General features: G+C 43.5%; 1 protein-coding gene across 1 annotated transcript; it reads left to right on the top strand.

The window, feature by feature from the left end:
• Positions 1-667: 667 nt before the first annotated feature.
• RGS2 (regulator of G protein signaling 2) lies at positions 668-7,728 on the top strand. Its single transcript, XM_033961617.1, has 5 exons — positions 668-841; positions 1,766-1,879; positions 1,993-2,054; positions 4,031-4,197; positions 7,157-7,728. The coding sequence occupies exons 1-5, from the start codon at positions 732-734 to the stop codon at positions 7,349-7,351; spliced, it is 648 nt and encodes a 215-aa protein (XP_033817508.1). The 5' UTR covers positions 668-731; the 3' UTR covers positions 7,352-7,728.
• The last annotated feature ends 6,679 nt before the right edge of the window (positions 7,729-14,407 follow it).

The following is a 14,407-nucleotide window of genomic DNA, read 5'->3' as shown; positions in this document are numbered from 1 at the left end:
TAATAACTTAATCTAAACTCATGTGTCTATAGGTAGTCAAAGTCAGCCTTGGAGCTTGCAGGAAGCTTAAAAACAAATGTCAGTGGAGATACAGAAGATGCCATCGACAGCAAACTCACCCACCCCCTTTCGAATTTGTGCACTGAACGATTAAAAGCATTTTCATAAATGATAACAACATCTAGAATTGCAACTAGAAATGCAATGGCATTTTCCACAATATTGCAATCTAGAGGCATGCAAAAAAGGATCTGAAACGGGGAACATGCTTGGCAGCAATGCCCCTAAGGTTTGCAGCCTAGCTGCTGGACCAGAAAGCTGAAAGCAAGCAGAAAAAGCGCCCCAGCCCTTTTCCAACCTTAGTTCAGCCTCTTTTGCCTAGGGATTAGCTGGTGCACTGAATTTGCAAGCCAAAGTGGGATCCCTGTTGCAAGCTGTCTCTTTTCAGTGGATATATTTGATTCCAGAGTGTGCATGGGAAAAGGTGGGTCTAAACAGAGATCAGCTGTTTGCATCTGAAGCAGCATGGCAGGGGGAGCCTAATACGTCAGCACTTCTTGGGTAGTTGTTTTCCCCATCGGCCAATGGAGCGGGGCGCTGGGCGTTCCCGGAGCTTTGCTGCTCTCATATAAGGAAGAGCCCCGCACTTCACTGCTCCAGAGTGCATCAAGCAGAGCAAAGAGAGACGAGGAGGGACGGCTTAAAGCACAGCAGGGTTTGGGATCAAAACAATGCAGAGTGCTATGTTCTTTGCTTTACAACACAACTGTGGCCAGATGGAGAAAGCAGCCGGCAACTGCCAAGCCAGTGAGGACAAGAGAGGGAAGATGAAGAAAACCATGTAAGTTTTTACAAAGTGCTTTGCTCTGGGGGATCAAAAGCTATCTGAATCCTATCCAGGCTACTTCCTCTCTTGCTTATTCTGGTTTGACCTAAAACCAAGTCAAAAATGCATTCAGTTCAGTGACAAGCTGTCGCCTAATATATTTTAGTTTCTGTTAACTTTTATTTCTCTGCACTCTGGCAGACAAAGATAAATTCTCAGTGTAAATTAGACTCTTTTTGAATTTGAACTCTCTTTCAACTTTGTTTCTTGCATATTCCGTGTATGCTTATGAATTGTGATTTTTATGCATTTGTAACTTTCCATTCCCCTGTCTTTTCAATCAAAAATCATTGTCTGCAGCTAGAAATAATAGTTATTGCAAATTGTCTTTTTATCATAGATTAAAAGAAAAGAGATGTTTAAGGCTTATTTAGAAGTGTGTTAGTGTATAACAGGGGAAAGAAAAGAAATCAGTTGCAAAATATCTTCTTAAAATGCTGATAGACTAAAGAAATTGTGACTTAATGTTCACAATATTTTCACATTTCGAAAAGAGAGATGCTTGCAAGGCTGTTTTTAAGTAAAGACCAATGCAATTTTCTAGTTCTCCAGACTGATTGGTGTTTGGCACGTAAAAAGTTTTAATCAAACAGTCAACGATGATGCAAAAGTCAGTATGAGTCAGTTCCTAAGGAACCACACGGTTTAAAAGTTATAAATAGCATGCCGGAGTTCAGCAAGACCAGTTAGGACATGAAAGAAACTTAGCAGTCCAGCGTCATTTGACGTGTGCCAGTTGTGGAACACGTCTTCCCGGTGTGATGTAATTCAGCTGGTTACATACATGTACTTGTTGACATTGCAGTGATGCATGATCAAGTGAGGTTCAGCGTGTGAGGTTGCAGTGTTGACAGTTTTATTTTTCTTCTTGGCTTGCAGTGTCAAAGACTGGAAGACCAGGTTGAACTATTTCCTGCAGAATTCATCCTCTTCTTCCAAAGAATCTCCCAAGGCAATCTCCAATAAGAAAGGAAAGAAACTTACTTACTATCGGTAAGTTTCATGATTTATTTTCTCAAATAAGTGTTGTGCCTTGTTACAATCATTTTTCTTAGAGTAGTCGGGCAGTGCTTTGGCAATAACATTTTTCATTTCTATTTTCTTAGTCCAAACCCTGAAGAAGCTCTGCTGTGGTCGGAAACATTTGACAACCTTCTGGCTAATAAATGTAAGTTGCTCTTAAATTTGTGGAAAAGCAACAAAGCAATGATCATCTTCTCAGTCTGAAGGGAAACGTAGCAGCCGTGTGGAAAAGAATCACAGGCTGAAGGCTTACATATTGTCATTTTATCTGAAAAGCAGTGTAGCAACCATAGGTCCTCTTTTGCATGCTAGTCTATGGACGCGTTAGAGGGGGATAGTATTTTATTTTAACTTGTATGGCACTAGAAACAAATGTACTGAATCAGGTAAAGGACTGCAATTGATGTATTCCCCTCCCCACAACCACCACCAAAGTACCTATCCACATATTCGGTTCCTTTCCTTTGAGCATTAATGGTTCAAAGACCCCCCCCCTTAGACTGCAGTAGGCACAGAAATTACGCTCTTGAGCCTTGTAAAAGACTAGGCCCCATTTGGAGTCCACTCAGAAATTAGGGTTGGGGGATGAAAAGCATTTAAGCCCTGAGGAAGTGGTTCAACCATAGATCTTTTCTCCACCACCACCCCTCCCCCATCTACGTGGTTTGAATATACCCAGATGAAACTGTCCAAGTGGCTTTACTACAGCTATTTATCTACTGAGAATTAGCCAACTAACTTTGTCCAGCCAGTGCTAAATATTTGTGCAGAATAGACAAATTGAATCTATTCCATGAGAATTCCCGCCTCTTTTTATCCGGTCAATTGCATGCAAAGAACATTGTGTCCATTCGTGGAGAGGAATTTCAGCATTGAAGATCTGTCTGACTAACTCTCAAAGGGCTCCTTTTACAAAGCCTTGGTAGAGGTTTATATCGTGGATCGGTGCGATAAATGCTCCACTGCTCATAGGAATTCTTTGAGCATCGGAGCAATTATCTCACCGGCCCCTGGTAGAAACCTCAACCGCGGCTTTGTAAAAGCCAGCGAAAGTTAGCTAGACAAACATTAGAAAATTGGCATGTCATTTCAGGAAGACAAGAGTTGAATCTGATGGTCTGTGGGTGTGGAAGTACTGTAGTAGATGGGATTGAGCAATATTAAACTGTGTCTCAGGGCAATCACATGGAAAGTCTGATAGTAAGGGGGGCGGACCACTTCAGCTGCCGTCTTGGTGGGGGCACTGGCACCTCTCCTCCTCTCCGTCCCCTGGTCTTTCCCTGCCCCTCCCCACCATGTGCGCTCCTTCCCTTCCCCCGTACTGGCGTGAGCAGCAGCTCCAACCTGCTGCTCATACAGGCCATGGCTGTCTCTCTGAAGTCACTTCCTGGTCACAGGACCAGGAAGTGACATCAGAAGGAGAGCTGAGGCCGGCGTGGGCATCAGGGTGAAGACGCTGGTCATGCCGGTAAAGTTAAAGATGTACAGGGAAGAGAAAGAGGTTCACACGTGCAACGAGGAAGCGGGAAGGCATAGAAGAGAGCGGGGGTGCCTCCCACCCTCACTTTGACAATAAAAAACTGTAGGTCATCATATGACCAAGTACATTTCTAATGCTTAAATTACATAGGGTAAAGTAAAGTCGTATTTTTGGGAGGTCCTGGATATATTCTTCATACAATCTAGACTCCAGGGGTTAAAGCATGATGGCCAATTGGCTTAAATCAGCAGTGGCTGACGTTTTGCCAACTATAACTGCCAAATGGGAGGCATATACATAGAAGCACTGGACTGCTGAAATGTACTCAGACCCTGAGGAATGTTTTATTTGACAATGGTTTGATTCATTGAAGTTTCCGGCCCTATTAGGAATGAAGGAATCCCAAAATGGTTGACCTAGAATGACGCAAAAGTATAAAATAACTTTAGAGGGGCAAAGATCAGAATGGAAAACTGAGGTTGACTTGCCTTGCAAAAAAAAAAAAAAAAAAGTGTTCTGGCATTAGAATCAAACTGTTTGCAATCTCTAGATCTGAATTCCTCCTATTTTAACGAAGACGTATAGGGTGCCATCAGTGGTTTCAGCTGATAAATTGCATTTTCTCTTTCTGTGTCTTTCAGACGGTGTAGCAGCTTTCAGAGCCTTTCTGAAGTCAGAATTCAGCGAAGAGAACATCGAGTTCTGGCTAGCTTGTGAAGATTTTAAGAAAACCAAATCGCCCCATAAACTGATATCCAAGGCAAAGAAGATGTATAATGAGTTTATTGAGAAGGAGGCTCCCAAAGAGGTAAAATCCTGAACTATAGGCAAAAAATGTAATGCTGACAAAACATAATTGTATCTGTTTGTATCTAGTGCAGTGGTTCCCCAACCAGTCAGGTTTTCTGGATATCTAGAATGAATATTCATAAGAAAGAGCTTTGCATGCAGCAGAGGAAGAGCATGCAAATCTTTCTCTCATGAATATTCATTGTGGATATCCTGATAACCTGACCGATGGGCTGCCTCCAGGACCAGGTTTAGGAACTACTGATCTAGTACATTAAACACTTCAGTGAGTACCAGAACATCAATACACCCATTGTAAAATGAAACAAGCCAGATTAATACAGATCGATCCTACACAGTCAATACTAACAGAAAGCCATGTCATTTTCATACACAAAGAACACAGATACACCCTCGCCCACTACTGAATCAGTAATCACAAACTAAAAATAGAAATATGTAGACAAAAGTTAAACTGAACCGCCAAGAAACCAGACTCTGCATACAATGCAACACCACAGAAACAGTGGCACATGTCCCCTAATACTGAGCAAAATATAAAGATAGAAGATGTAAATTTTTAAAAACTGACAAATAACAATCACCACTTTACAAATTAACAAATAGAAATAAAACAAAAAAATGGAAATAAGAAAATACAATTTTATTGGACTAATCCATTTTTCAATTAACTTTAGAGGCCAAAACCTCCTTCAGATCTGTATAGTATGCTACTGTTACGGTATCCTATCCTGACCTGAGGGTCTCCAAAAGTTGGTATAAAATGTATTAAAATTAGTCCAATAAAAAGATGACTGTATTTCCATTTTCCATTTATAAATGTTTATCAATACTGCTACAATATTACTTTATTTGTCAAGAATGTTAAGTTCTCACTTCTCAGCCCAGCCAACCAACTTCCTAAATTCTGAGGCTTATTTTGCTTTTTGCCACTGTAGCTTATTTTCTTAAGTGCCAATTTGCAGAAACATTTTGACATTGGGCTCCTTTTACTAAGGGACGCTAGGGCTTTAACGTGCAGAATGGCGCGTGCTACATTGCCGCATGCGCTAGACCTTAACGCCAGCGTTGAGCTGGCGTTAGTTCTAGAAATGTAGCACACGGTAATTTCCTGCGAGCGTTAAAAACACTAGCGCACCTTAGTATAAGGAGCCCACATCTTTTTCTTCTTGGTTGGGCTGAACTTTTCAGCATCCCCTCATAAAGCAACAAAAGCAAAATCTTTTTTGTACCTTTTGTCATTTCTGCTTTAATTATCTCTTCACTCTCTTTCCATTCGGCATCTATCCTCTTTCTCTCTCTTCCATTCAGCATCTGCCCTCTCTCTCTCTGCCCCTTACACCCACTTTCAGCTCTCTCCCATCCAGTGTCTTCCCTCTCCCCCTCCCATATGGCATCTTTCCTCTTTCCTTGTCCCTTCCATAAACTGTCTATCCTGTGCCCCTTCTCTCCTTTGTACATGATTCATTTTAGCTTCACCCCCCTCTTCATTTCTCTCTCTTTCTCTCTCTCCACCCCTCTCCATCGCTCTGTATCTCTTTCCCCTCCCCTTCGCCTCTTATCTCTCTTCTCCTTTTCTTCCTTCCTTCCCACCCCATGGTCTGGCATCTCTCTCCTTTCCTTTCCTCCCCCTCTATGCTCTGGTATTTCCTCTCCTTCCTTTCCCTCCCCCTCCATGTTCTGGCATCTCCTTTTCTCCCTCCCTCTCTCCTTCCTTTCCCCATGATAAGAACATAAGAAATGCCTTCACCGGATCAGACCGAGGTCCATCTAGTCCGGTGCTCCGCACACGCGGCGGCCCGTTTAGGTATTTCTTTCTGAAGACCCGACTTTACCATATCCTTCAATATGATATGCAAGAAGGTGTGCATCCAACCTGCGCTTGAATCCCAGTACAGTAGTCTCCGCCACGACCTCCTCCGGGAGTGCATTCCAAGCACCCACCACCCGCTGAGTGAAACAGAACTTCCTGACATTTGTCCTGAACCTGCTGCCGCTCAGTTTCAGGCTATGACCTCTTGTCCGTGTCACATCAGAAAATGTTAGCAATGCTGCTTCTTGGTCTATTATATCAAATCCTTTTAATATTTTAAAAGTCTCTATCAAATCCCCTCTCAATCTTCTCTTTTCGAGGGTAAACAATCCCAGTTTTCTGAGTCGTTCTTTGTAGCTCAAATGCTCCATTCCTTTGACAAGTTTCGTGGCTCGTCTCTGCACTTTCTCCAACAGAGTTATATCCCTCTTGAGGTATGGAGACCAGTGTTGGACACAATATTCTAAGTGCGGTCTGACCATTGTTCTATAAAGTGGCATTATGACATCTTCCGATCTATTCGTGATCCCCTTCTTAATTATGCCTAACATCCTGTTTGCCTTCTTCGCTGCCGCCGCACATTGTACCGATGGCTTTAGGGTACTGTCAATCAGTACCCCCAAATCCTCTACCCCTCCCCTCCCTCCCTCTTTGTCACCCATCAGCAGTGTAGAATTCAAAACTCACTGCTCTTGCCAGCTTCAGGCATTCCTCTGTGTTGGATTCCGCCCACTTCTGTTTCCGAGAAGGCAGGATCCACCAGAGAGGAAGGTCCGATGCCGGCAAAGCCGTGAGTTGTGAAGGCTTTGGCTGCTGCTGCCAGAAGGGCAAGATACCAACTCTCGGAATACCCTGTTATGGGCTGCATCCAGGGCGGACCTCCCCCCCCCTTCGTATGCTATTGCATAACAGTATTAAATATTTTTGTAAGATGTGGCTATTTTGTTACTTGAATAGTCAAAGCACTATGTCATCAAGTATTTTAATGATTTTATGTTTTTTTTTTTATTTGCATGGATAACCTTGATATAAATAAAACCAATTCTGCATCATACTCTTATTGAACTGTGTACATAGATGTATCTCATCTCCCATTGATCCAAATCAAATGGTGTTAGTAAAATGTCCTGCTTTTATTTTTCAGATAAACATAGACTTCCAAACAAGAGAAATGATCACCCAGAATCTCCATGCTCCAGCCCAGTGCTGCTTCAGTGCAGCTCAGAAGCGAGTCTATAGTCTGATGGAAAATAACTCCTACCCTCGCTTCTTGCAGTCTGAATTTTATCAGGAACTGTGCAGGGGCCCACAGATCACCAAGGAGCCACAAGACACATGAGCATGGCACTGCAGCAAATGAAAACAGAAGGACTGAAGGAAAAGATTGGCTGATCTGCCATCAAAAGTAGTCCGTTAGCTATGGAGGTCAGGAGTCTTCAAGGACTACATCTTTGTCCCGAGGACCAATTCACTCTGTGTACTGCAAGGCTGCTTGTGTAGCATGAATAAAATGTTGGCTCTGGAAGTGTAGACTACAGAGGCTGAAGGATGATCTGGTTTAGGAGAAGGAGAGGACGATGGAGATTGTTGGACAGTTTGTGTAGACTGGGTAGCTGCAATTTCAAACCAGGCAGGTTGGGACAAAGTGAGCTGTTTGAAAAACCAGTGAATTGCTGTATAATGTTAGGCTTCAGGGCCTACACTGGAAGAAATGGTTATATAGGTCACCTCAAACCTGCAGGTTGTCTGGTTAGGCCGAACCTTCCTACAACATGTCCAATCAAAAAATTCATGAGATGCCAATTGATGACTTGTTATAAGATATAAATATTATTGTTTAATTTAAATTGCTTATGTAGTTTACCATTGTCATAACTGTCTGTTCTTAGTATGATGGTTGGATTCGCTCTTACACTTTTCCTTTTTGTGGAAAGATTTCTCCATTTAAAATAGACATACCAGAAGTTCTGTGATTTCCAGTCATGAATTATCATAGCTGTGAATACTTTGTGTGTTTTTGGGTTGAGTTTTGTTTTTTGTTTTTTTTTTTGGGGGGGGGGGTTGGGAGGGATATTTTTCAGTCTTTGAAGAACTTACTTAGTAAAGTTTTGTTATTGGTCTCTTACTCTTGTATTGAACACTGTTTCTGTTATGAATGTTGACACTGCCTTGAGGGCAGCTAAAACTTCAGTGAAGTTGAGTATATGTTTTGCTAAATAAATTATTTTCATAGAAAACTGACTATGTACAACCAATATTTCTTTTATTTTTACTAGCAGAATGTATTGCCCCCCTCCCCCACTCAATATTCAGCTCCTAGCTGGCTAAGAAGTACCACTTAGCCAGCTATCTCCTGCAGAATATCTAGTTCACCAGATAGGCAAGTGGCCAGCTATGTCATGTGACATAGCCAGTCACCGCAATAAGAATTGGCTGGCTGGTTAAGGCGTGTGGCCAGATAGACCTGTCTATCGTTGGCCGCTAGGCCTTAGCCGGCCAGCTGATGAATATCATCTTAGCCAGCTAAGTCTGTGGCAGTGAGCTTTGACCCTGATGAAGGCCTGGCATTGAATATCCGGTTTCACCATAGACCAGACATGGGCAACTCTGGACTTCGAGGGCCAGAATCCAATCAGGTTTTCCCCAATGACATATTCATTGGGGAAATCCTGAAAACCCAACTGGAATACGGCTCTCGAGGACTGGAGTTCCCTACCCCTGTCCTAGACTGAATATTGCCGCTAACTGGATAGCTGTGACCTCCATCCCTGCTCCGCTCGTGAGCCACCCCAATACTATCTGGATAGTGACTGAATATCTTTATAGATGACAAGGCCTTATCTCGATAGCACAATTGAATATCCAGAGACCCAACTACTACAATTTATAATTTCTATAGCACTGAAAGGCATACACAATGCTGTACATTTAACATTCAATAGACAGTAATCCATTTATCGGGATAATTATGGTTCTTATCCAGATAAATTACTTTGAAAATTATCCCAGTACTTGTTTAATATGCAATCTTGCATTCAGTAGTAAATGTTATCTTGACCCAAACCCATGGCATTGAGTAATAAGCCTCAAACTAAAGCTCTGTCTAGAAAAATAACAGACTGGCTCTTAGACTCAATGTCACTTCTGTGCATGTCCATGCAGAAGGCTGAGGTTTCATTTTGGAGATTGGCCTCTTTATTCCTGGACTGGCCAGGGTTGGGAGTACTGCAGACACAGTAGTCACAAGTTCTGAGGGAGAGATTTCCAATCCTCATGGGATAAGAATACCTCCTGTGGCTCGATTTAGGGTTCTTGAAAGTTCTGGTACATGGCCTCCAGCTAAAGACTGTCAGTACAAAGATTAGGTTAATGAAAGGGTGGGGAAATTAAAAAAAAAAAAAAAAAGGAGTGAAAATTCATAGGAAATTGCAAATGAAGGCTCATAAGAATAGCCTTACTGGGTCAAGCCTAGCAGCCCGTTCTCACGGTGGCCAATCGAGGTCACTAGTACCTGGCCAAAACCCAAAGAGTAGCAACATTCCATGGTACCGATCCAGGGCAAGCAGTGGCTTCCCTCATATCTTTCTCAATAACAGACTATGGACTTTTCTTCCAGGAACTTGTCCAACTTGTAAAACCCTGGTAGCCACAATTCTGTAAGCAGCGCCTGTCCTTGATTGCCTTGTGGTAGGCACCGCTTACAAGATCAACTCCAAAGGGTTAAATTCTGAAAAAAAGTCACCAAAAGATAGGCGCAAGTGCCTAGATCGCGCCTCCTGGCACCTAATTTAACGCTGGGTTCTACTAAGCAGCGTAAGAGCATTTTACCATGGGCCGGCGAGGTAAATGTTCCGATGCTCATAGGAATTCAAAGAGCACTGAAGTGTTTACCTCGCCCCCTGGTGGTAAAATGCTCTAACGCTGTTTAGTAAAAGGAGCCCTAAGTGTTTTCATTGGTCACACCATTAAAAATGAAAAACTCATTCAAATAAAAATTAGACACTGTCATTAAAAGGCATTTCCCACCCAGGAAAACTGGGGACTTCCCTCCTCTTCAGATTCACCGAGCTCTGGAATAACCTTACCGCCCCTCTTCGGAACCTGAGTGCTCTCCAACCCTTCCGCAAACATCTTAAAACCTGGCTTTTCTCAAAAACTTAATCACTCCCTCCTCATCTGACATCCTAGCTCTCTAACATTCCTCTTTCCTCCGATCTTCAACTAACCCTTTCCTTGGAGTTCCTTTCTCTTCACAATCCCTGTAAACCGTGCCGAGCTCTATGACCATGGAGATGGCGCGGTATGCAAACCTAAGATTTAGTTTAGTTTAGATTAGTTTAGGCAGCTTCCAGGACCAGTGCCTTGTGACACCGAAGCCGAAGTGGGTGTGTTTAGGTGTGGCACCAGACCTCAGCAACACTAGGCACTGCTGGCCATGATTCCACAAGGCCCCTGTAAAACCCTGGCCTACATTTCTGGGGCCTAGAGTCCTTGGTAGCCACAATTCTGTAAGGAGCGCTTGTCTATGAGCGACACGTTTTCTAAAATCAAAATAGAACAAGGCTGAGTGTGCAAAAGGTCAGACTGTGGAGTCATTCGGCTGTAAAATGTAACTGAGCTCTTTTCTCCTCGTTCCTCGTGATATTTAATTCCTCCCCCGAATGTCTGAAACTCATTCACTAGTGATACCGTGCGTGGGTTGTTGCAGTTGCTTCAGGCCTTAATGAAACGTACAGAACCTACTTTTCTAGTACTGGAAGCCAGAGGCCTTTCAAAAGCCCACATATGGCCAGGAATGCTTTCTGTAAGATGGCTCTAATCAGACTGTGGGCATCTGCTGGGTTCACATTGTAAAAGTGGGCACTGAATGTACCTAATCCATAAGAGCTTGCACAGTTCTTGGTTTCAAGCTGAGAAAAAGCTGATACAAACTTGAATTGTGAAAAATCTGAGATCCATTTAGAACAGGGATCTCAAAGTCCCTCCTTGAGGGCCGCAATCCAGTTGGGTTTTCAGGATTTCCCCAATGAATATGCATTGAAAGCAGTGCATGCACATAGATCTCATGCATATTCATTGGGGAAATCCTGAAAACCCGACTGGATTGCGGCCCTCGAGGAGGGACTTTGAGACCCCTGATTTAGAACAAACAGCAATATATTACACATTAGGGATATGTAAGGGAATCATTATGGCAAATCATAATCTGTTAACTGTATATATATATGTTTAACATGTAACCCATTTGGGGACATCAGGATAGAAAATGAATTAAATAAATAAATTTGTTTCCATTTGATTTTGCATCACTTTTAGGTCCCAGAAACTCATTTGTTTCATCTGGTTCCAATAAGTTCAAACAAGGAAGACGTTTTAGCCTGTAACCGGGGGGGTTTCCATCCATTTTTAAATCCATTTGCTTACATTTGCCAGCAGGCATTTGCCAGAGAGGCAACAGCACTCCAAGACACATAGAGAGGCTTCCCCTGTGTCTTTCTCAATAACAGACTATGGACTTTTCCTCCAGGAACTTGTCCAAACCTTTCTTAAAACCATTTATGCCTCACCCACCAACTCTTTCATCATTTAGTCCAAGCATGTCAATCTCAAAGGCTTACACGGGCCAAAAGTTTAATTTTATGTGGGCCACAAAAAAGCAAAAATGTTATTTTGAAAAGTACAGTATAAAAAAAAGAACAAGAGCAATGATAAAATTGATGTTTTCTTCCTACCACTGTTGGTTCTACTTTACCCCTATCATTGGGGTGTTCCCTGACACTTTTGGGACTTGTGCTTTGGGACATTTATCCATTTCTTTGGTCTGTTTATCCTTTTTCCTGGGCTTTAGACTAGGCTTGTCCAACCTTTTTCTATCAGGGGTTACATTTTTCATATTGTAACATTCAGAAGGCCAAAACATGCACCGTTCTATTTTGCCATATGCTTTAGGTGCCTCGCATAACGGACACCTCGCACAGCGAACGCTGCGCATAACGAACTTTTTGTCTTGCTCCCTATAACGAACTTCGTTTCACACAACGAAGTCGCCCGAGGGGCCCGGGGGGGGGGGGCGGAACTACTCTCGCCGCTTCCTAATGTGAGCCGGGAACAGCAGCACCCTCCTGTCTGAATGCAGTGTTCCATCATCTCCCTCCACCTTACCTTAGATGCCGAGTTTTCCGGCTTTCTTTTTCGGCCAGCCACACACTTTCAAAGAGCAGCACATGCGCGCATGCTCTGTTGTTCAATCTTCTCCTCTGACGCAACCGGAAACCGGAACTTGCAGGAGAGGAGAACATTGATCAACTCCAGCAGCTGCGCGTGCACAGCTTTTTGAAAGCGTGCGGCTGGGTGAAAAAGAAAGCTGGCAAACTCTGCATATAAGGTGAGGTGGAGGGAGGGAAATGTAGGGCTGCAGAACGAATTATTTTCTTTTACATGTATTCTTATGGGAAAACGCGTTTCACACAACGAACGTTTCACATAACAAACTTGCTCCTGGAACGGATTAAGTTCGTTGTGTGAGGCACCACTGTAATGGCAACATACAACAGTGTGTTGTCCCCTGCCAGCCAGTCTCTGTCTCATCTATCTGCTGCCTTCATCCAGTCTACTTGCTCACTCTCATTTATCCCCTCCCCAGGATTTACCCAGTTTCTTTCTCCTCACCTGGCTTCAGTTGCAGAGCAAACAACGGGCTTCCTGCTTCCTCACCGTGACTCAGCTCTCTACAAATCTGGTCTCACCAGACTTGAAACCCTGAGACCGATCCAAACTTCTGGCACCGCTCGGCTCAAACTTACAGAGAACTGAGTTATGGCAGAGGAGAGGGAATCTTGCTATAAGCACCACATGAATTACCAAGCTTCTGAGGGCCAGGAAAAAAGCACATGGAGGGCCAGGTTCTGGCCCCAAGGCCATAGGTTGGACAAGCCTGCTTCTCTCCTAGTAATTGTACCAGTATGTCTACATCTTTGGGTACCATTTCCCATTCTCAGAATACTTAGCTAAGCCAGCAAGTCTCATATGTAAAAGTGCATACCACATTCATGAGGTTGAGTGCTGCTGGAAGGGTATTACATGTTCCAGGTGAATCTTCAGCTTTATAAGCCACTCAATTCACTTTTCAGAACGGTTTACATGAATTTATTCATAGAAACATAGAAACATAGAAAGATGACGGCAGAAAAGGGCCACAGCCCATCAAGTCTGCCCACTCTACTGACCCACCCCATTAAGTCTGAGTGCATATGACTTAGTTCCTTAGCTCGACCTTCGTAGGGATCCCACGTGGATGTCCCATTTATTCTTAAAGTCGAGCACGCTGGTGGCCTTGATCACCTGCACCGGAAGTTTGTTCCAATGATCCACCACCCTTTCTGTGAAGAAGCACTTCCTGGTGTCACCACTAAATTTCCCTCCTCTAAGTTTAAGCGGGTGCCCCCTTGTGACCGAGGGTCCCTTGGGAACGAATATGTCGTCTTCCAGCTCTACACGACCTGTGACGTATTTAAATGTCTCAATCGTGTCACCCCTTTCCCTGCGTTCCTCTAGAGTATAGAGCTGCAATTTGCCCAGTCTTTCTTCGTATGAGAGACCCTTGAGTCCGGAGACCATTCAGGTACTCAAGCATTTTCCCTGTCTGTCCTGGTGAGCTCACAATCTATCCGATGTACCTGGGGCATTAAGTGACTTGCCCAGGGTCACAGGGAGCAGTGGGGGTTTGAACCCACAACCTTGGGGTGCTGAGGCTGTAGCTTTAACCACTTCACCACACACTTATATATTCCTATCCTCCCTAACTACGAATATGAGAAACAGAACAATCTTATTCTTAACAACAAACTTATAACATACAAAACTGATCATGTTTTTTATTTTCCTTTTTCTCCTCGAGGCCAGAACATTCCACTGGGAAGAAGAAGACGGCAGTATCAGAAAATAGGCTGGGCAGGAGGAACCACAATGATGGGAAGGTGCTCAAGGCACTGAGGGGTAAAAGAGAACAAGAAGGGTCACGAACGGCTCAGGATACTCTAAAAGCAGTGGAGGAGAACATTCTTATTTTCACCTTTTCTTTCCTTTTGGGAACAAAACACTTCACCCACGGCAAGGGAAGGAGTGGGAAACCTACAGGAGGAAGGGTGCTGGCACCTCCACCAAGACAGTGCCCAGGGTGCCCCCGCCTGTAATGGACTATTGCTATTGTGGTGCCCCATCCCCCCATAGCCTTCGAAATCATGAGGATATTTCTGTAACAGGGTACTTAACATTAGCAGGTGCTTAGTTCAAGCCTATTTCATAAAGAAAACTAGATATGAACAGACTAATGGTCCATCAAGCCCAGTAGCCCGTTCTCACAGTGGCCAAAAGCCAAGGTGTGGCAATATTCCAT

The sequence above is a fragment of the Geotrypetes seraphini genome, chromosome 10, assembly GCF_902459505.1.
Source record: "Geotrypetes seraphini chromosome 10, aGeoSer1.1, whole genome shotgun sequence".
In the NCBI taxonomy this organism is placed as follows: domain Eukaryota; kingdom Metazoa; phylum Chordata; class Amphibia; order Gymnophiona; family Dermophiidae; genus Geotrypetes; species Geotrypetes seraphini.
This window is presented reverse-complemented; position numbering and strand designations above follow the sequence as displayed.

Coding starts and splice junctions, on each gene's coding strand:
- RGS2 (XM_033961617.1), top strand. CDS start 732: ATGCAGAGTGCTATGTTCTTTGCTTTACAACACAACTGTGGCCAGATG. Junction 842..1,765: donor GGGAAGATGAAGAAAACCAT/GTAAGTTTTTAC, acceptor CTTGGCTTGCAG/TGTCAAAGACTGGAAGACCA. Junction 1,880..1,992: donor AAGAAACTTACTTACTATCG/GTAAGTTTCATG, acceptor CTATTTTCTTAG/TCCAAACCCTGAAGAAGCTC.